Genomic DNA, 20,721 nt, shown 5'->3' with positions numbered 1-20,721 from the left:
TAAAATGTGTTCCCTTGATCAGAATCACTTCTCCTGCCTGTCTTGGATCTTTTTCTCCCCTTTCTTGCTTTCCCTGCAATGAGTTCAGCTGCACAAAAGTGTAAATATTTGATTCAAATGAAACATATCTGTGCCATAAAAACGCAGATAAACGGTGATTTTGCCATACCCTGTAATTAGCTGGAAAAGAAACATTTTGAGGAAGATATTCAACTGGCACTGGATAGTGGGATTTTTTTGTCACTGCCAGCTTTATGCTTGGGTGTCGGGCTATGTCCAGACACTGGCACCAAATATCCGATATTCTGCACTTAACAAGCTAAGGTGAACTGCATAAAGACAGGACTGTGTTTTATGTGGTCACCTTAGCTGGTTAACTGCCAAATATTAGCACTTGACCGGTTCAGTGACGACTCTGTCCCTGAACCGCTCACAAAATAGCCGGTTTCAGCTTTGGTGCTAACCGGACATTTTCAGTTGCGCTATCCAGTTACGTGCCTGGTTAGTGCCAGACAAGCGGTTTAAATGGCCAGGAGCCTCTCTTGCTCATTTAAATCATTTTGAATATTCACCCTTTAAATTTACAATTTTAAACACCTAAAAGAGAAGCCCTAATTTTAGATAACCACTAGCTAATATGCACCAGACATCGGCTACAGAAGACAGCAGGTAATATGTTGCACATGTAATTCTGTAGACATACCCAGAATTCACAAAATAGAAGATGCACAACTTTTCTGGCAGCGTTTTGGAAAGTCTCGTTGCATACTCTACCAAATTGTCATGGAGATAGCGTGTGTTTGTGTTTAACACCTTGTTTTGTTCGTGTGCTGCCTTCACCACAACAGGATGGCAGTGCCCAACTGAAAGAAAGCAGGGGTAAAATTCAGGGTCCAGGTCACTTATTCTTATACAATGCTCTCCAACCTCACTTGCAGCTAGTATGACTTGGGATTCGATTTTCAGTTAGAACCAAAACCCCTGATAAAAACATCTCTGATGGGGAAATTGGGGGCTTGGGTTCTAACTGAAAAACTCCTCACATCCTGGTGATGCCATTGGGACCACCAAGCCCTGCTTGCCCAAAAAAGACAAGGGCAATGCAGGGACATCATCACTATGGTGAGGTCCAGAGCTGGCCCAAACATTTATCAAGATTAAGTGGCTGCCCTGGGTGGGGGTGGGGGGTGGGGGCAGCAGAGAGCAGCAGTACTTGGTCCCGACAGTCGCTCAAATTCAGGCCCCGATGCTCAGAACTCCTGCGGCAAGCCAACAGTGCACAAAACTAGCTCACCAATGCTCAAAGGAAATGGTATGCAAATTATATGCACGCTGTTAAAGCAAAAGCAAGGAGGGGGGATGGGCTTGGTGCTTGCGTAGAAGGGTTTTGTGGGAAGACTAGCTCTTGTGTGTATGCACCAGGCAACATGAAGCATACACTTGCGTCCATTTTCTGTGCCTTTAAATACAAGCTTTTCAATTTATTTTTTACTTGAAAGGCTTATATTTAAACGCAGGAAACAGGCGCCAATGTGTTCTTTCATTTTCATGTTTGCTCAGATTCACGCACATTTGTTTCTCGTTAGTGGTGCTTAGGGGCTTCCTTCTGCTTTGAAACTGAAGAAAATCTGGCAGAATATAAAGAATGAAGAGAGGATTTCTCACAATTCTAATGCCTGCTCCAAGCTGGAATTATTTTTTCAGCAGTAAGGGCGGCTTTGTTTTGTGCGCTGTTCTCTGAGCATTGGGAGGGAATAGGAAATGACCTCATTAACGTCCGTTTGACTACATTAGCACGCTATTTGAGCTAATCTTTGGTGTGCTCGCTGTCTCCCACGCTACAGCCTCTAAGCATTCTGCGCTCACTAATGCTGGTGCTAGTCTGGCGCTAATGGCCTCTAGCACCCATGTTTGGTTCTGAGCATCGATTTCTCAAAGAGCCACCAATGGGTACTTTTACCTGCAGGAGCGGTGAGCGATTTTCAAATACCCATTTATCTGGGTAAATTACTTTTGGGAATCGCCCTCATTGTTTGGGTGCGTGTGTATACTTGTCTTTAAAATATTTAACATAGTAACTTGATGTCTTTCAGAGGGGGTGCAAATTAGAGAGTTGCATGGAAACAGAAATGTAACCCGTCCCCACCCATCCCCTAAAAAAAAAAAAAATTATGGGCAGCTCTCTCAGTCTCTGGATTCGAGCCGCAGCACTGCAAGCAAGTAAGAAATGGAAGTTGGAACACTCTGGTGTGCACATGTAAGCCTCAGCTCTGATTTGCTGTCACTGTGTGCTGAGAGGTTGCCACATGCAGGTGACTCTGATGCTTGAACCTGTGTCAGAGCTGAAGCCTGTGCATCAGCCCAGAAGCAGAAAGGCTCGATGGAAGACTTTCTACATCTGCGCTGTTAAAACAAGAGCAGGAGGTGGCACTCAAAGAACTTGGTACTTGGTAGGTGAGAGGCTAGCGCAGGTGCAACTTAGACTTCCACAGGAACCCTGCAGGAACTGTTTCCGTCCCCACGGGAACCCCACAGCCCCAGAGGGGATTCCCTTGAATCCCGTTCCCATGCATATCTCTAGTGCAAATTAGAGACCTGAAAGTTAATTGAGGGGGTGGGGGTTGTCTAGGGCAGTGCTTCTCAACCCCGTCCTTAAGGAACACCTAGTCCTGTCAGGTTTTTCAGGATATCCACGATGAATATCCAAAAAAACAATACGGCAGACGATCTGCAAGATCCAATGTGGTAGATGCAAAGGGACAGATCTCAAGAAAATCTTATATTTTATTCACTACAATAGATAAAAGAACCAGATGCCTGACACAGGCCGTGTTTCACCCTTTGTAGGGCTGTGTCAGGAACAATAAAGCGAATGATACATACCTGTAGCAGGTGTTCTCCGAGGACAGCAGGCTGATTGTTCTCACGACTGGGTTGATGTCCATGGCAGCCCCTACCAACCGGAAGAAAACTTCGCGGGCGGTCCCACACACAGGGCATGCCCACCGCGAATGCGCGGCCGTCTTCCCACCCGTGCGCGACCGTTCCCGCTCAGTTGAATGACAAGCAAAGGAATGAGTAAAACGCAACTCCAAAGGGGAGGAGGGAGGGTAGGTGAGAACAATCAGCCTGCTGTCCTCGGAGAACACCTGCTACAGGTATGTATCATTCGCTTTCTCCGAGGACAAGCAGGCTGCTTGTTCTCACGACTGGGGTATCCCTAGCTCTCAGGCTCACTCAAAACAAGAACCCAGGTCAATTGAACCTCGCAACGGCGAGGGCATAACAGAAATTGACCTATGAAGAACAACTAACTGAGAGTGCAGCCTGAACAGAATAAAACCGGGTCCTGGAGGGTGGAGTTGGATTCAAACCCCAAACAGATTCTGCAGCACCGACTGCCTGAACCAACTGTCGCGTCGGGTATCCTGCTGGAGGTAGTAATGTGATGTGAATGTGTGGATAGATGACCACGTCGCAGCCTTGCAAATCTCTTCAATAGTGGCTGACTTCAAGTGGGCCACTGACGCTGCCATGGCTCTCACACTATGAGCCGTGACATGACCCTCAAGAGCCAGCCCAGCCTGGGCGTAAGTGAAGGAAATGCAATCTGCTAGCCAATTGGAGATGGTGCGTTTCCCGACAGCGACCCCCTTCTTATTGGGGTCGAAAGAAATAAACAATTGGGCGGACTGCATGTTGGGCTGTGTCCGCTCCAGATAGAAGGCCAACGCTCGCTTGCAGTCCATTGTGTGCAACTGACGTTCAGCAGGGCGGGTATGCGGTCTGGGAAAGAATGTTGGCAAGACAATTGACTGGTTAAGATGGAACTCAGACACCACCTTTGGCAGGAACTTAGGGTGAGTGCGGAGTATTACCCTGTTATGATGAAATTTGGTATAAGGAGCATGAGCTACCAGGGCTTGAAGCTCACTGACTCTACGAGCTGAAGTAACTGCCACCAGGAAACTGACCTTCCAGGTCAAGTACTTCAGATGGCAAGAATTCAGTGGCTCAAAAGGAGGTTTCATCAGCTGGGTGAGGACAATGTTGAGATCCCATGACACTGCAGGAGGCTTGACAGGGAGCCTTGACAAAAGCAAGCCTCTCATAAATCGAACGACTAAAGGCTCTCCAGAGATGGCTTTACCCTCTACACGATGATGGTATGCACTAATCGCACTGAGGTGATTCCTTACTGAGTTGGTCTTGAGACCAGACTCTGATAAGTGCAGAAGGTATTCAAGTAGGTTCTGTGCAGGACAAGAACGAGGTTCTAGGGCCTTGCTCTCACACCAAACGACAAACCTCCTCCACTTGAAAAAGTAACTCTTTTTAGTGGAATCCTTTCTAGAGGCAAGCATGACACGGGAGACACCTTCGGACAGACCCAACAAAGCAAAATCTACGCCCTCAACATCCAGGCCGTGAGAGCCAGAGACTGAAGGTTGGGGTGCAGAAGCGCTCCGTCGTTCTGCGAAATGAGAGTTGGAAAACACTCAAATCTCCACGGTTCTTCGGAGGACGACTCCAGAAGTAGAGGGAACCAGATCTGACGGGGCCAAAAAGGCGCTATCAGAATCATGGTGCCGTGGTCTTGCTTGAGCTTCAGCAAGGTCTTCCCCACCAAAGGTATGGGAGGATAAGCATACAGGAGGCCGGCCCCCCAATGGAGGAGAAAGGCATCCGACGCTAGTCTGCCGTCCGCCTGAAGTCTGGAACAGAACAGAGGCAGCTTGTGGTTGGTCTGAGAGGCGAAAAGGTCCACCGAGGGAGTGCCCCACTCTCGGAAGATCTTGCATACCACTCTGGAATGGAGCGACCACTCGTGCGGTTGCATGACTCTGCTCAGTCTGTCGGCCAGACTGTTGTTTACACCTGCCAGGTATGTGGCTTGGAGAAGCATGCCGAACTGGCAAGCCCAATGCCACATCCCGACGGCTTCCTGACACAGGGGGCGAGATCCGGTGCCACCCTGCTTGTTGATGTAATACATTGCAACCTGATTGTCTGTCCGAATTTGGATGATTTGGTAGGACAGCCGATCTCTGAAGGCCTTCAGTGCGTTCCAGACCGCTCGGAGCTCCAGGAGGTTGATCTGAAGATCTTGTTCCTGGAGGGACCACAGTCCCTGGGTGTGGAGTCCATCCACATGAGCTCCCCACCCCAGGCGAGATGCATCCGTCGTCAGCACTTTCGTGGGCTGCGGAATTTGGAATGGACGTCCCAGGGTCAAATTGGTCCGAATGGTCCACCAGTGTAGCGAATTGCAGCAACTGATGGACAGACGGATGACATCTTCTAGATTCCCGGTAGCTTGACACCACTGGGAAGCTAGGGTCCATTGAGCAGGTCTCATGTGAAGGCGAGCCATGGGAGTCACATGAACCGTGGAGGCCATATGACCCAGGAGTCTCAACCTCTGCCGAGCTGTGATCTGCTGAGACGCTCTGGTCTGAGAGGCAAGGGATAGAAGGTTCTGCGCCCTTGCTTCGGGAAGAAAGGCCTGAGCCATCTGAGAATTCAGCAGTGCTCCTATGAGTTCCAGAGATTGGACTGGCTGGAGATGGGACTTCGGGTAATTTATCACAAACCTCAGCAGCTCCAGAAGGTGGATAGTGCACTGCATGGACCGAAGAGCTCCTGCCTATGAGGTGCTCTTGACCAGCCAATCGTCGAGATACGGCAACACGTGCACTCCCAGCTTGCGTAGATATGCCGCAACCACCACGAGACACTTCGTGAACACCCGTGGTGCAGAGGTGAGCCCAAAGGGCAGCACACAATACTGAAAATGCAGTGTTCCCAGACGGAATCGGAGATACTGTCTGTGAGCTGGCAGTATCGGGATGCGAGTGTAAGCGTCCTTTAAATCCAGGGAACATAGCCAATCGTCTTTCTGAATCATTGGTAGAAAGGTGCCCAAGGAAAGCATCCTGAACTTCTCTTTGACCAGGTATTTGTTCAGGCCTCTCAGGTCTAGGATGGGGCGCATCCCCCCTGTTATCTTTTCCACAAGGAAGTACCTGGAATAGAATCCCTGCCCTTCCTGCCCGGGTGGCACGGGCTCGACCGCATTGGCGCTGAGAAGGGCGGAGAGTTCCTCTGCAAGTACCTGCTTGTGATGGGAGCTGAAGGATTGGGCTCCCGGTGGGCAATTTGGTGGAGTGGAGGTCAAATTCAGGGTGTATCCGCACCGCACTATTTGGAGAACCCACTGGTCGGAGGTTATCAGAGGCCACCTTTGGTGAAAAACTTTCAACCTCCCTCCGACCGGCAGGTCGTCCGGTACAGACACTTTGATGGCGGCTATGTTCCCATGGATCCAGTCAAAAGCCCGTCCCCCGGCTTTTGCTGTGGAGGCGCAGGGGGCTGCTTACGCACACGCTGTTGACGGGAACGAGCGTGCTGGGACTGTCCCTGTGCCTGAGGAGGCCTTCGGGCCGGCTGGGTGTACCTACGCTTGCTGTAGGCGTAGGGAGCAGCCTGCCGGGCCCGGGAAAAACGTCCACCTGCAGAGGTGGATGCTGAAGGCGCCCGGTGGGAGAGCTTGTAGAGAGCGATTTCCCGTTGGTGTAGTTGGTCCACTAACTGCTCGACCTTCTCACCGAAAATGTTATACCCCCCGGCAAGGGACATCCGCCAGTCGCTGCCAGGTGCGGTTGTCCAGGTCAGAGGCACGCAGCCAGGAGAGTCTGCGCATCACTATACCTTGGGCCGCAGCTCGGGATGCCACATCACAGGTGTCATGGATACCCCTGGACAGGAACTTTCTGCACGCCTTCAGCTGCCTGACCACCTCCTGAAAAGGCTTGGACTGCTCCGGAGGGAGCTTGTCGACCAGGTCCGCCAGTTGCCTCACATTGTTCCGCATGTGAATGCTCGTGTAGAGCTGGTATGACTGGATGCGGGTGACGAGCATGGAAGATTGGTAGGCCTTCCTCCCAAACGAGTCCAGAGTGCGAGACTCCTGCCCCGGGGGCGCCGAGGCGGTATCCCTCGAACTCTGTGCTCTCTTGAAAGCAGAGTCCACGACCGCCGAGTCATGAGGCAATTGAGGCCGCATCAACTCTGGGTCAGAGTGGATCCTGTATTGGGACTCCGCTTTCTTGGGGATGGTGGGGTTAGATAATGGCTTCAGCCAGTTCCGAAGCAGTGTCTCTTTGAGGACATTGTGCAACGGCACCGTGGAAGACTCTCTAGGTGGTGATGGATAGTCGAGGACCTCGAGCATCTCAGCCCTCGGCTCATCCACAGGGACCACTGGAAAGGAAATGCAAATAGACATATCCCTGACAAAGGAGGCAAAGGAGAGGCTCTCAGGGGGCGAGAGCTTCCTCTCTGGTGAAGGAGTGGGGTCAGAGGGAAGGCCCTCAGACTCCTTGAGGAGAAATATCTGGGGTCCTCCTCCTCCCCCCACGAGGCCTCTTCCTCGGTGTCGGACATGAGCTCTTGTAGCTCAGACCTCAACCGGGCCCGTCTCGACTGCGAGGAACCACGTCCTCGGTGATGGCGTCGAGCGGTGGACTCCTGGTGCTGGCAGAGCCTGGCGCATCAGCCCTTCCAGAATCCCCGGAAGGATGGCTCGGAGGCACTCGTCCAGGCCCGCTGTCGGGAAAGGCAGGGGGGGCCGGTGTGGGTGTCGGTGCCGGAAGCTGCTCGGGTCCAGGAGACAGTACCGAAGCACCCGCGGACTGGCGCAGCGACACCTCTTCAACCGAGGGAGAACGCTCCTCTCGGCACTGCCGCTTCCTTGGCGTCCAGTCCTCCTTCGAGGTGCCGGAGCTGGCTGTTGTGTGCGCCGTGGGCGACCGATGACGGTGCTTTTTGGCTTTCTTTCGGTGCCCATCATCGGTGCTCGGCAGCAGAGATGAAGAGGAGGTAGAACCCCCCCCCCGGCCTCGAGGAATCAGATCCGACAGGGTTCGGTCCCAATGGCCCTGGGTAGAGGGAGTGGCCGGGGCTGACTGCCCGCGCGGCCGCTCACCCCCGCCGTCACCAGCAGGCCGGCGGGCCAACGGTACCTGTACTCTTGGGGTCGGTGCCAGAGTCCGCGCCGATTTTGCCGACATCTGTACCGGTACCGAAGATCCGGCTGTCAACACCGATGCTGTCGAAGTCGACGTCGAAGGGCCGGCGCAAGTTCCGAAAAGACAGTGCCAAAGAACTTGCCTCGCCACCTGTGTCCGCTTCCTTAAGCCGAGACACAAGGTGCACGTCTTGGTATTATGCTCCGGACCGAGGCACTGGAGGCACCAAGCGTGGGTATCAGTTTGCAAGATCTGCCGGCCGCACCGACCACACTTCTTGAATCCGCTCAGGACCTTCGAGGACATCGACAGAAAAATCGCGTCGGCGAAGTCAAAACCGTCGATGGTGGTGGTGAAAAAGCACACCCGAAAAAGAAAACGATCGCGCAGCCACAAGGCCGCAACGAAGCGCCCTTGCGGCTAAGAACGACGAGGACACTGTTCTTTTTCTTTTTTAATCAAAGAAAAAAAGAAATACGCGAAGGAGAAAAACCGCGGCTAGGCTGCGAACCGGTTTCCAGGGCTGACAGAGAGAGAGACGATAACACATCTCTCTCCAGCGCGGAATTGAAAAAAACTGAGCAGGAACGGTCGCGCACGGGCAGGAAGACGGCTGCGCATGCGCAGTGGGCATACCATGTGTGCGGGACCGCCCGCAAAGTTTTCTTCCAGTTGGTGGGGGCTGCCGTGGACGTCAACCCAGTCGTGAGAACAAGCAGCCTGCTTGTCCTCAGAGAAAGACTGTTAAATAAAAATATAAAAACATAGTATCAAATCATAAAAAACAAGTACAATATGTGATTACATAATAAAGAAATGTATGAACGTAATTATTTAACTAGCCATAATCAATACAGTTATGTCCTTTACAGCAATATTAAATGTAAAAATCACTAATAAAGCACATACTGTATTGATTATGGCTAGTTAAATATGTCCATACATTTATTATGCAATCACTTATGTACTGTACTTGTTTTTTACGATTTGTTATACATTTATTAACAGTCTTTACTACCGCTGATGCAGCCCTGAAAAGGGCAAAAGACAGCCTGCATCAGGCATCTGGTACTTTTATCTACTGTGGTGAATAAAATACATTTAAATATATGATTTTCTTCAGATCTTTTCCTTTACTGTTATCCACACTGAAAATGCATGAGAAAGATTTCTATGCATTTCTCTGTTGCATGTAAATCTCTCTCATGCATATTCATTGTGGATATCCTTAAAACCTGATGTGCCTCAAGAACTGGGTTAAGAAGCACTGGCCTAGGGCACCAATAACTTGCACTGGCTCTGGGGAGATCTGGCTGTTTCTGCTGCCAGTGCAGACCTCTAACTTCTTCCCGACTCCATCCCTGGGTTTAAAACATCTGCTGTAACATGAACCTTAGGGCTCAATCTATGGAGCCCCACATGGCTCAGAAATCTGTTGTTTGAATGTGTGGGCCAAGCGCGATTCAAATGGCTGATCTCCAATTTGTGTGGAGCTCCACAGGTACTGGGTTCTGCAGTTCAAACTATAGTGTATATGTTTCAACCTCATGGCCGGAGGAGTAAAGAGACCAAAGTTTGCGGCAGCAGTCAGACCAGCTTAGAGGTGCAGGGCCAAAAGGAGAGAGTTCAATTCAGCTAGCTGGGAGACAAAAGAGAGAAAATACTTGGGTGGGGGGAGGGGAGGAAGAACAGGGACAGCAAGGAAACAACAGGGACTCAGGGAGTGCACGTGTTCTCTATCAGATTCCTAATTTTCATGTGCATACACCCAAAAGATCCCCTTTTAACCACTTCTGGAAGGTGAAATTAGGGCTTACCTGCTAATTTTCTTTCCTCTAGACCCTCCAGACCGGTCAAGACGCGTGGGTTATGTCCTCCTACCAGCAGAGGGAGACTGAGAAACACTGAGCTTTTGACTACCGTATATATAACCTGTGCAGTACACCACTAGTCAGTATAACACTAACAAAGCAGAGAACAAAACACTAACTAGAACCAGTAACCCTGTACGTGGTCACTGCAAACAGCAATAACATTATGCATTTCTGTTCCTATTGCTTCTTCTTCTTCAAATGTGCTTCCACAGGCGGGCAACCCAACACAGCCTCACCTGGTACAGACTAAACCAATCAGAACGAGCCAATGGGAGTCTGACAGTATAGGAACAACAATCAGCAGCTGCCAAAAAATGTCCCCAAAATACCAAAGCCTATCTCCTGGCCTACAGACTAAACAGGGAGGGCCCTTGACCGGTCTGGAGGGTCTAGAGGAAAGAAAATTAGCAGGTAAGCCCTAATTTCACCTTCCTCTGCAACCCTCCAGACCGGTCAAGACGCATGGAACGTACCAAAGCAGTAAGAATCTTATGGCGGCACCTACGAAGGCCAGAGGTCAATACTGCTGCCCCAAAGCATGCCTCCTCCTTTGCATGTACATCAATCCTATAATGCAACGAAGACCAAACCGCCGCTCGACAAATATCCGACGGATGGATCATACTATGCTCCGCCCACGAGGCCGCCATCCCCCTAGTGGAATGAGCAGAAAAGACCTTGGGTACCACACGACCCTTCACCAAATAAGCAGACGCAATCGCCTCCTTCAACCACCTCGCTATAGTCGCCTTGGAAGCCGCTGCACTCTTTCTGGGCCCACCATGAAGAACGAACAAACGATCCGAAGCTCTAAACTCCTGAGTTCTAGACAGATAACAACGCAAGACTCTCCGCACATCCAACTTTGCAAGACAACGCTGTTCTGAATCTCCCTTCAAGTTACCCAAACTGGCAAAGAAATGACCTGATTTACATGAAACTCGGACACCACCTTGGGCACAAAGGAAGGCACCGTCCGCAACGAGACCTTTTCCTTGGAAAAAGACAAAAATGGCTCTCTACAAGATAAAGCATGGAGCTCCGAAACCCTCCGTGCGGAAGTAATAGCAACCAAAAAGACCGCCTTTAATGAAAGATCCTTACAAGAGACTGAAACCAAGGGCTCAAACGGAGGCCCAACCAACGCATCCAAGACGAGATTCAAATCCCACGGAGGCACAAACTTCCGTAGAGGTGGACGCAGTAACTTAACTCCCTTCAAAAAACGAACTACTTCAGGAATAGAAGCTAACGACTTCCCCTGAACCTTCCCATGAAAACAGGACAAAGCTGCTACCTGCACCTTCAAAGTAGACAAGGCCAGCCCTCTGTCCAAACCATCCTGCAAAAATTCCAACACGTCCGCCACCGAAGAGCGAAAAGGCATAACCTGACGATCTCCGCACCAGTGCTCAAAGAGTCTCCAGACTCGGACGTACACCAAGGAAGTAGATTTCCTGCAGGAACTCAACATGGTATCGATGACTCTAGAAGAAAACCCTTTCTTTTTCAACCTGTACCTCTCAAGAGCCAAGCCATAAGCGAGAACCGAGCCGGGTCTGGCATAATTATCGGACCTTGACACAAGACTACCGAGTCCGACAACGGAAGAGGCTCCGTCACTGCCAACCGCACCAGATCTCCGTACCACGGCTGGCGCAGCCAATCTGGAGCTATCAGAATCACCCGGCCTGAGTGACGTTCGATGCACTGAACTACTCGTCTGACTAACGGCCAAGGAGGAAAAACATACAGAAACCTCTGAGGCCAGGGCAACAGAAGAGCATCGAGTCCCTCCGCTCGAGGGTCTCTCCGGTGACTGAAAAATCTCTGAACTTGCGCATTGCGGTGCGTTGCCATAAGATCCATCACTGGAAGTCCCCAGACCGACACAATGCGATCGAACACTGACCGATGCAGGGACCACTCTCCGGGGTCTAGAGTATGTCTGCTGAGATAATCTGCATCCACGTTGTCCACGCCGGCCACATGAGCCGCTGAGAGTGCCTGAAGATGAACTTCCGCCCATTGGCACAACTGCGCCGCCTCCTCCGCGACCGCCTGGCTCTTTGTGCCGCCTTGCCGGTTGACATAAGCCACTGCCGTGGCGTTGTCGCATAGCACTCTGACTGCCTTGAAGACAAGCAGAGACTGGAAGGCCTGAAGCGCCAAACGAATGGCCCGAGTCTCCAACCGATTGATGGACCACTGTGCTTCTGTCCGCGACCACCGACCTTGAGCTACCTGGCTGAGGCAATGTGCTCCCCAACCTAGCAGACTGGCGTCTGTGACTAGAACCACCCACTCGGGGGATTCCAACGGCATTCCCTTCCGCAGGTTGCACGGATTGAGCCACCACCGGAGACTGAGACGAGGGGTAGACAACAGCGGCAGACGCCTCTCCAACTCCTGCGACAGAGGAGCTCAATGACTGAGAAGAGCTGACTGCAACGGACGCATGTGCGCCCTGGCCCACGGAACTACTTCTATGGTTGCCGCCATCATCCCCAGCACTTGCAGATAAGACCGGGCCGTCGGAGACGTGTCCGCAAGAAAACGACAAATCTGATCCTGCAACTTCCGAATTCGAAGATCCGGCAAAACTACTCGGCCGTTCTTTGTGTCGAAGAGAACCCCCAGATACTCCAGGGCCTGCGACAGGACCAGGTGACTCTTGCTGAAATTCACTACCCAGCCCAGAGACTGCAGGAATTGAACCACTCGAGACGTAGCCACCTCGCTCTCCGGCCCTGGACTTGGCCCGAATCAACCAATCGTCCAGGTACGGGTGCACCAAAATACCCTGTCTCCGCAAAGCCGCCGCCACCACAACCATCACCTTGGAAAAGGTGCGGGGAGCTGTTGCCAGGCCGAAGGGAAGGGCACAAAACTGAAAATGCTTCCCTAAGACTGCAAAGTGAAGAAAACGCTGATGAGCCACACGAATGGGAATGTGAAGATAAGCCTCTGTCAAGTCCAGCGAGGTCAGGAACTCTCCCTTCCGTACGGCGACAATGACGGACCGCAGCATCTCCATGCGAAAAGAGAGAACCTTGAGCGCTGCATTGACTCGCTTCAGATCTAAGATAGGACGAAAGACATCCTCCTTCTTTGGAACCACAAAATAAATTGAGTAACACCCCGAGCGCTGCTGAGCGAGAGGAACAGAAACCTCTGCCCCCAGGCTGAGAAGCCGACGCAACGTGTCCCGTACTGCTCTTCGTTTGAGCCTCGAATGACAAGGGGACTCCAGAAAACCTTCGGGAGGTGAACTTTCGAACTCCAGTGCATACCCGTCCCGAACCACCTCGAGAACCCACTTATCCGATGTGATCTGGGCCCAGCTCTGGTAAAAATGACTCAGCCGAGCCCCCACACGCACCAGAGCCTGGACCCACACACCTTCATTGGGAAATTCGTCCCGAGGACTGACCTGTCGCGGAAAAGTCACGTCCTCCGCGACGACTCCCTCGAAAGGACTGGGTGTGCTGGAAGAACCGGCCTCTGGAAGCCCCACTAGACCTCCCCGGTCTATACCGCCGAGCCTCCTTAAACCGACCTCGAGAGGAAATACCCCTGGCACCCGCCTTGGGCTGAAAATCTGGAAGTCTAGGAACCTTGGCATCAGTAAGACCTCGCACCAATTTGTCCAAGTCCTCCCCAAAGAGCATAGAACCCTTGAAAGGCAGAGAACATAGCTTAGCCTTAGAGGCCGCATCCGCGACCCAACCTCGCAACCATAGGGCCCTGGCCGCCCCCACAATCAGAGCCATATTTTTGGCTGACGCAAGCAACAAATCATAAAGTGCATCAGACAAAAAGGACGATCCCATCTCCAACTTGGCTAACTCCTGAACCCTTGAGGCTCCAACATCCACCGAATCATCCAGAAGTTTCTCGGCCCAGCGAAAACAAGCTCGAGGCACCAGGCCCCCACACACTGAGGCTTGCAGGGCCAGAGCAGACAAATCAAAACTACGCTTGAGAAATGATTCCAACCTCCTATCCTGAGGGTCACGGAGAGCGGTTCCGCCGTCTACCGGGATAGCCGTAGCTTTAATAACCGCCGCAACCACCGCATCTACTGTGGGAGCCCTAAACGAATCTCTATCCTCCTGCGGTAAAGGATAAAGCCTCGTCATTGCCTTAGAGACCTTACACAGTGACTCCGGCGAATTCCATTCTTGACAAATCATATCCCGTATATCCGCGTTCATGGGAAAGGACCGCGCTTTACGCTGAATCCCCTTCACCAAGGGATCCACCTGTTTAGTCTCACCCGAAGCCACTTCCGGTTGGTCAAACTTAAGAGTAGAAGAAACCTGATCTATGAGCTCCTCAAGCTCATCCCTGTGGAAAATCCTGACTACTGAGGGATCCTCCCCAGGCATCAAACAATCCGGAGCCTGAGCGCCTTCAAAGCCCTCAAAATCACCAACCTCACTAAGGGCCCCGTCCGAATCCATAGGAGAGAAGCACTCCCCGTCGTCTGACCACTCTACAAGTGGTCTCTTCGCCAGCACGGGACTAGCCCCCTCCTCCGTCTGAGGGGGACCCGCCTTCCAGGCCTGATAAAGGGTCCACACAAAATCCGGGAGGAAACCAACCCCTCCCGGACCCTGATTAGGCGCCTTTTGCGGCAAAACAGAGACAACAGGCCCAAAAACAGCTGACTCAGAGGACCACGTTGGATCCAAAATGCCGGCCCTGCCTGCGCTCCCGCTGAACCAGAAACTGCCGCCACAGACGGCCCCTCCGCGGTCAACTCGGGGGGGGGGGGGGGGGAAGAATGGACTGTTTCGGATCTCCGCAAAGGCGACACGGACTGCCCGGCTTCTCAACCCCCTGTCGCGAGCACACGCGACATCGGTGGAGCTTGCCAGCCATAACACCCCCGAAGTAATAACGCTGCTCTGACTCAGCGCTAAGCCAACAAACGGCCCAAAATGCTCACTGCTCTCCCGCTCCGACAAGGAGCTGAACTCTCCTTTCGGTCCGCTTAAAATAAATAAATATTCGGTCTTAAAGACACAGAACACAATTCTGGCAGCTGACAATTGCAGGCACTCAAGGCTACAGTACACAGACAGCAGCCGAGGCACAAAGCTGCCAATACAGAAAGAGAGAGCAGCACAGGGGGAGGGACCCGAAAACGGGTGTAACACCCCAGGGGGGAAAAACTGGGCCCCACCGGACCCAGGGCCCCGAAGCACTTTTTTTTTTTTTTTTTTTTTTTAAATTCTTGACACGTACAGGGTATCAAACTAGAAATTTGGAAAGAAAACTCCAATGAGACCTGAATCCTATATCAAAAACTACCTCACCAGACTATTGAAGACTGCACAGGCTGTCCTTCTACCTCTGCTGAGACTGAGAAAATACTGACTAGTGGTGTACTGCACAGGTTATATATACGGTAGTCAAAAGCTCAGTGTTTTCTCAGTCTCCCTCTGCTGGTAGGAGGACATAACCCACGTGTCTTGACCGGTCTGGAGGGTTGCAGAGGAAGCTAAGATTTAAAACACAGTGTTGTACACGTCAGGAATTTCATCTGAAACCCAGGATTCATTTAACATGCCCTTTTTTTGTCAATTTCAAGTGACTCAAAAGCATTTAAAAACTGAATTCACCACAATATGTATCTAAAAAGTAAAGCCTTCTGCCACAAGAGCACAGATAAACAGTTATTTTCAGAACCCTACCACACTCCAGAACCCTACTAAAACAGCACAACCACTTAGAAAAACTTTGCAAATTGGAAGTTCTTGTTATAATGCAGATTAGACGTGGCCCTGATACTCCTTGTGCAGAAAATGGGAGCTCACTGCTTGTCTGATCTTACCCACAATTCACTGGATTATTGCATCATCATTTAAGCCTCTGACATTCCTATGCATGCTTTTCTGTCAGACAGGACATATGGATCCAGCCACTAAGGAGATTTTACTTACCGTGGGAAACATTGTTGATACAGTCAAGGTACCTCCTTCCTTTCTCGTCATATATATACTGGCCTTCAGCCCTTACAATTTTCACGGGATCCTCTGGGAAAAAGAGCTTGCAGGATGGCCTACAGAAAGCATACAAACATCTAAATAAATCCAAACATTTTCATCCAAAATACTAAACCCCAGATTCACCCTTCTCTAACTCCATCATTTGGTTCATTGCAAGATCTCAAACACTAAAATTATTTTACCAAATCCCAAAGGATGGAGAGGTAGCCTAGTGGTTAGAATGACAGCCAGGAAGCCAGGGTTCAAATCTCACTGCTGCTCCTTGTGATCCTGGGCAGGTCTCTAACCCCCCATATTACCTCAGGGGAGGATACTTAAAGGAAAAAGGTAGAGTGAAGAATCTACTGTGAAACCAGTACTAGCTTTCAGCTTAGAATTAATCATTTGGCATCCTATCAATAAGAATAATAAAAGCTGCAACTTTGCTCCTCAAGAAGATTTTTCACACATCCTTTCAATGTACTTGCTCTCACTTTTTCCCCAAGGCAGCTTTACTCACAGGCTGCCTCCGGCATTCACCATACCTTTCCCTTCTGACCCGTTCCGCCCCCTTCTGATTCAACTTCCTGTTGCTGGAAGGACGGGACAGGTCAGAGGGGAAAGGCATGGTGAATAGTGGAGGCAGCCTATGAGTATGACACTGTCGATCACAGCATACTCCTCGATATCCTGTCCTCACTTGGATTCCAGGGCTCTGTCCTTTCCTGGTTCTCTTCCTACCTCTCCCTCCGCACCTTTAATGTTCACTCTGGTGGATCCTCTTCTACTTCTATCCCTCTGCCTGTTGGCTTACCTCAGGGTTCTGTTCTTGGTCCCCTCCTCTTTTCTATCTACACTTCTTCCCTTGGTTCATTAATCTCATCCCATGGCTTTTCCTACCATCTCTATGCTGATAACTCCCAAATCTACCTTTCTACCCCTGATATCTCACCTTGCATCCAAACCAAAGTTTCAGCGTGCTTGTCTGACATTGCTATCTGGATGTCTCAACTCCACCTGAAATTAAACATGACCAAAACCGAACTTCTCATTTTTCCCCCCAAAACCACCTCCCCACTCCCCCCGTTTTCTATTTCTGTTGATGGCTCTCTCATTCTCCCTGTCTCCTCGGCTCGAAACCTTGGGGTCATCTTTGACTCTTCTCTCTCCTTCTCTGCTCACATCCAGCAGACCGCCAAGACCTGTCGTTTCTTTCTTTACAACATCCGTAAAATCCGCCCCTTTCTTTCCGAGCACTCTACCAAAACCCTCATCCACACCCTTGTCATCTCTCGTTTAGACTACTGCAATCTGCTTCTTGCTGGCCTCCCACTTAGTCACCTCTCCCCTCTCCAATCGGTTCAAAACTCTGCTGCCCGTCTCATCTTCCGCCAGGGTCGCTTTACTCATACTACCCCTCTCCTCAAGTCGCTTCACTGGCTCCCTATCCGTTTTCGCATCCTGTTCAAACTTCTTCTACTAACCTATAAATGTACTCACTCTGCTGCTCCCCAGTATCTCTCCACACTCGTCCTTCCCTACACCCCTTCCCGTGCACTCCGCTCCATGGATAATTCCTTTTTATCTGTTCCCTTCTCCACTACTGCCAACTCCAGACTTCGCGCCTTCTGTCTCGCTGCACCCTACGCCTGGAATAAACTTCCTGAGCCCCTACGTCTTGCCCCTTCCTTGGCCACCTTTAAATCTAGACTGAAAGCCCACCTCTTTAACATTGCTTTTGACTCGTAACCACCTGCCTCCACCTACCCTCCTCCTTCCTGTACACAATAATTGATTTGCTTACTTTATTTTTTGTCTATTAGATTGTAAGCTCTTTGAGCAGGGACTGTCTTTCTTCTATGTTTGTGCAGCGCTGCGTATGCCTTGTAGCGCTATAGAAATGCTAAATAGTAGTAGTAGTAGTAGTAGTATGGCTGCTGCAGCAGCATGAAGACTTCAGGAAAAAGTGAGAGCAAGCTGGCAGAGCAGGGTGCGGGGAAAAGACACGAGACTGTGCAGGAAGAGAAGGAAAGAAGGAAGGAAGGAAGGAGGAAGGTGTCATGGGGAGCAGGCCCTCGGAGAGCAAGCAGGGAAAGAAGCACCAAGTAGTGTTTGAGAGAGGGGTGGGAGAGAATCTGGATTCTCGGGCAGTCCAGAACTTGCAATTTTGAGAGGTCTGGATTCGCACATGTTCTGGATTTTTGGACTTTAACTGTATACTACATAACTATAGAGCTTTTGTGCATTATTGTGTTAGCCTGTGATAACCACGTAATGAATGTAATTAATAAATGATACCTGTGATAAATAATGCATGTCAACGTGTGAGCCCCTTTTAATAGATCTAGCCCACAGTAGCTGAAAGCATATTAAAAATACTAAAAACATCATCATGTCTTATTAAATATATTTATGTAATGCTCATGTCACGAAACACCTAGCCACCTGCCTGGGGTTACCCTGTGGCCACTCAGAGGGTCTATCCCCAGCACAGCTCAGGTCCACCTGCACCTGCCACTTGTGACCCAATCAGTGGGAGGAGGGTGCTAGTATAGAGCACAACTGTCTCTGGGCGAGTCTCCCGCTCTCTAATTATCCCCTGTGATTTCTAGGTTACTGGAGGCCAGTTCCCAGAACAGCACTCACAGGCCTAACACACAAAACATCAGGATTCTTTATCAGGCCAGACAGGCAGAACGAAGAAACAATTGTGTTTATTCTCATAAAAATATTGAGCAGTGGACAAAAATGTGCAAATAGTAAACAGTAACAAGTAACTGAAAAAATCAATTAGAAAACTAACTAAACATCTATATATTGTCTAAACAGTATCTGGGAAGATCAGGACATATAATTGTTCACAGAGCTTTAGCAAAGAGATCTGTCTCCCTCTTCTTCCTGGCTAAGACTAAAGCAACAGCCAGTCAGGGTTGCCAGATTGAAAACATTTTCACCGCCCAAAACCGCACAAAGGCAAACCCTGCCCCCGATGTCATTAACCCCGCCTCCGCGGGGCTTCTATTGGACCAAATTGGACAATAGAAGCCCCACCGGAAAGCGCCCAAACCCGCAACGTGGCCGAGAAAAAGCCGCCCAATTTCCCGCAGCCGTCAAAGATTTCCTGCAAACGGTCGCGGAAACCTGCTCAATTGGGCGAGAAAACCTCCCACCTGGCAACACTGCAGCCAGCCACTGTTGGATAATTTCAAAACTCCAGGCCAATCAGAGCCCAGAACAGTCAAGTTTCAAATAAAAACTGGTTACATCACTATAGGCACTTCCTATTATCTGTGTGCCAAATCAAAGAAAGATGTCAGTCCTCTGTAACAGCTTTAAGCATAAACATGCACCATCTGCTGGCCAAATAGGAGAAATTCATTTCAAACATAATTAAAACAGGAAAATATACAATACATTTTACAGGCCTAAAACACGCTGTTTCGTCACAGCCTGACATACCACTTTTCACTCATACAACCAAAGTGGTTTATAAAACTAGGAGCCAGAATGGATTCCAAAAAACCCAGAAAGGATCTCCATTATTTAACAGGACAGTAAAAGAAAGAAAATAAGGAGAATACGAGGAAAGATTTCCAGTTGTTTCAGAGGGTAATCGCCGCTATCCGGAGGTGCCTGGGCAGAAAGCCAGAGAAAAAAAGATGGGATTTTGGTGCACGAAATTTGATACAGGACTGCTCAGATCGAAGGTCGGACGGAAGAGAATTCCACAGTATATGCTCCAAATTGAGAATGGTGTTTCCTGTTAGCTAGTTTTGGGGTCCTTTTACAAAGTTGCAGTAAAAACTGGCCTTGGTGCACTCTTACACAGCTCTTTCCCTATGCACTAAGGCTAAATTTGAGCGTGGCCATAAAACCCCCCAATGTTGTATTTACTTCATTAATGGCCGTGCGCTGTTTCCAGAACTTACTACCACTTAAGGCCCTGTTTACTATGATCATTATAGGCGCATTAGCCTTTTTAACTCGTGTTAACTGTGTACGCGCCTACAATATCCCTATAGGCACTTACATGGTTAGCGTGTTAAAAACGCTAACACACCTTAGTAAACAGGGCCCTTAGTTTGTAGGCGGAAAGGGCTCCTGTGGTATCTGTGTGTTAGCATATGGCAATGTAGATGTGTTAACTGGTTAGGGCAGGAATGTTATCCACCCCTCACACACATTGTAAAAAAGATTTTGCGTGGTTAGCCTGTGCAAATGCAAACACTAATACATGATGCTTTTAGCATGTCCTACGTTGGTCGCGCTTAATGTAGCTTAAAGGACACCTTTATTATGTATATTGTTATTGTACACCTCAGAGTTGTAGATTGTGTGGGATAAATAAATATTTCATAATTGTTATATGTTAAATTTAATTTCCTTCAGCTTTGGCACGTTGGAGATTGTGGTACATATCATTTTGTTCTACTCCAAAGATTGGATGGTTTTCTCTGCTTGGTAACTTCTTTAGGGGTCAAACAAGTCATCATTGGTCTAAAAAACCTCCTGTTGACAAAAAATATATCTGCTTTAATTCACAATTACTTTCGTTCAACAACTGTATATGTAAAAATTGTTACTTAGGTTGAGCAGTCTTGCTCTTGAACAGCTCCAAATTTTTCTGTGAGACATTGTCAATTGCTCGGTAGGGGTCCCAACAGGGACGCGTTTCGTTATGGCTTCTTCCGGAGACACCACCTTTTACTTGACGATCTCTTATGTTTAAATTCTTCAAATGATTTTAAAGCATATGATTTTTAGACCAATGATGACTTATTTGACCAACTACTTATACAGGAAATAATAAGTTCCAAGAGT

At 49.6% G+C, this 20,721-nt stretch overlaps 1 protein-coding gene across 6 annotated transcripts in view; it reads right to left on the bottom strand.

Annotated features, from left to right (window-relative positions):
• Positions 1–20,721, bottom strand: part of LOC115476954 (5-phosphohydroxy-L-lysine phospho-lyase-like) — a 70,986-nt gene that overhangs the window by 48,231 nt on the left and 2,034 nt on the right. For all 6 annotated transcript variants that reach the window (XM_030213549.1, XM_030213554.1, XM_030213553.1 and 3 more), the window contains 2 exons: positions 15,856–15,974; positions 704–863 (listed from right to left, as the gene is read on the bottom strand). In XM_030213549.1, coding sequence (XP_030069409.1) covers positions 704–863; positions 15,856–15,974 — 279 coding nt within the window. The remainder of the gene's footprint in view (positions 1–703; positions 864–15,855; positions 15,975–20,721) is intronic.

Source organism: Microcaecilia unicolor, chromosome 8 (genome assembly GCF_901765095.1).
Source record: "Microcaecilia unicolor chromosome 8, aMicUni1.1, whole genome shotgun sequence".
In the NCBI taxonomy this organism is placed as follows: Eukaryota; Metazoa; Chordata; class Amphibia; order Gymnophiona; family Siphonopidae; genus Microcaecilia; species Microcaecilia unicolor.
The sequence above is the reverse complement of the archived record's forward strand: the minus strand, read 5'-3'. Positions and strand labels throughout refer to the sequence as shown.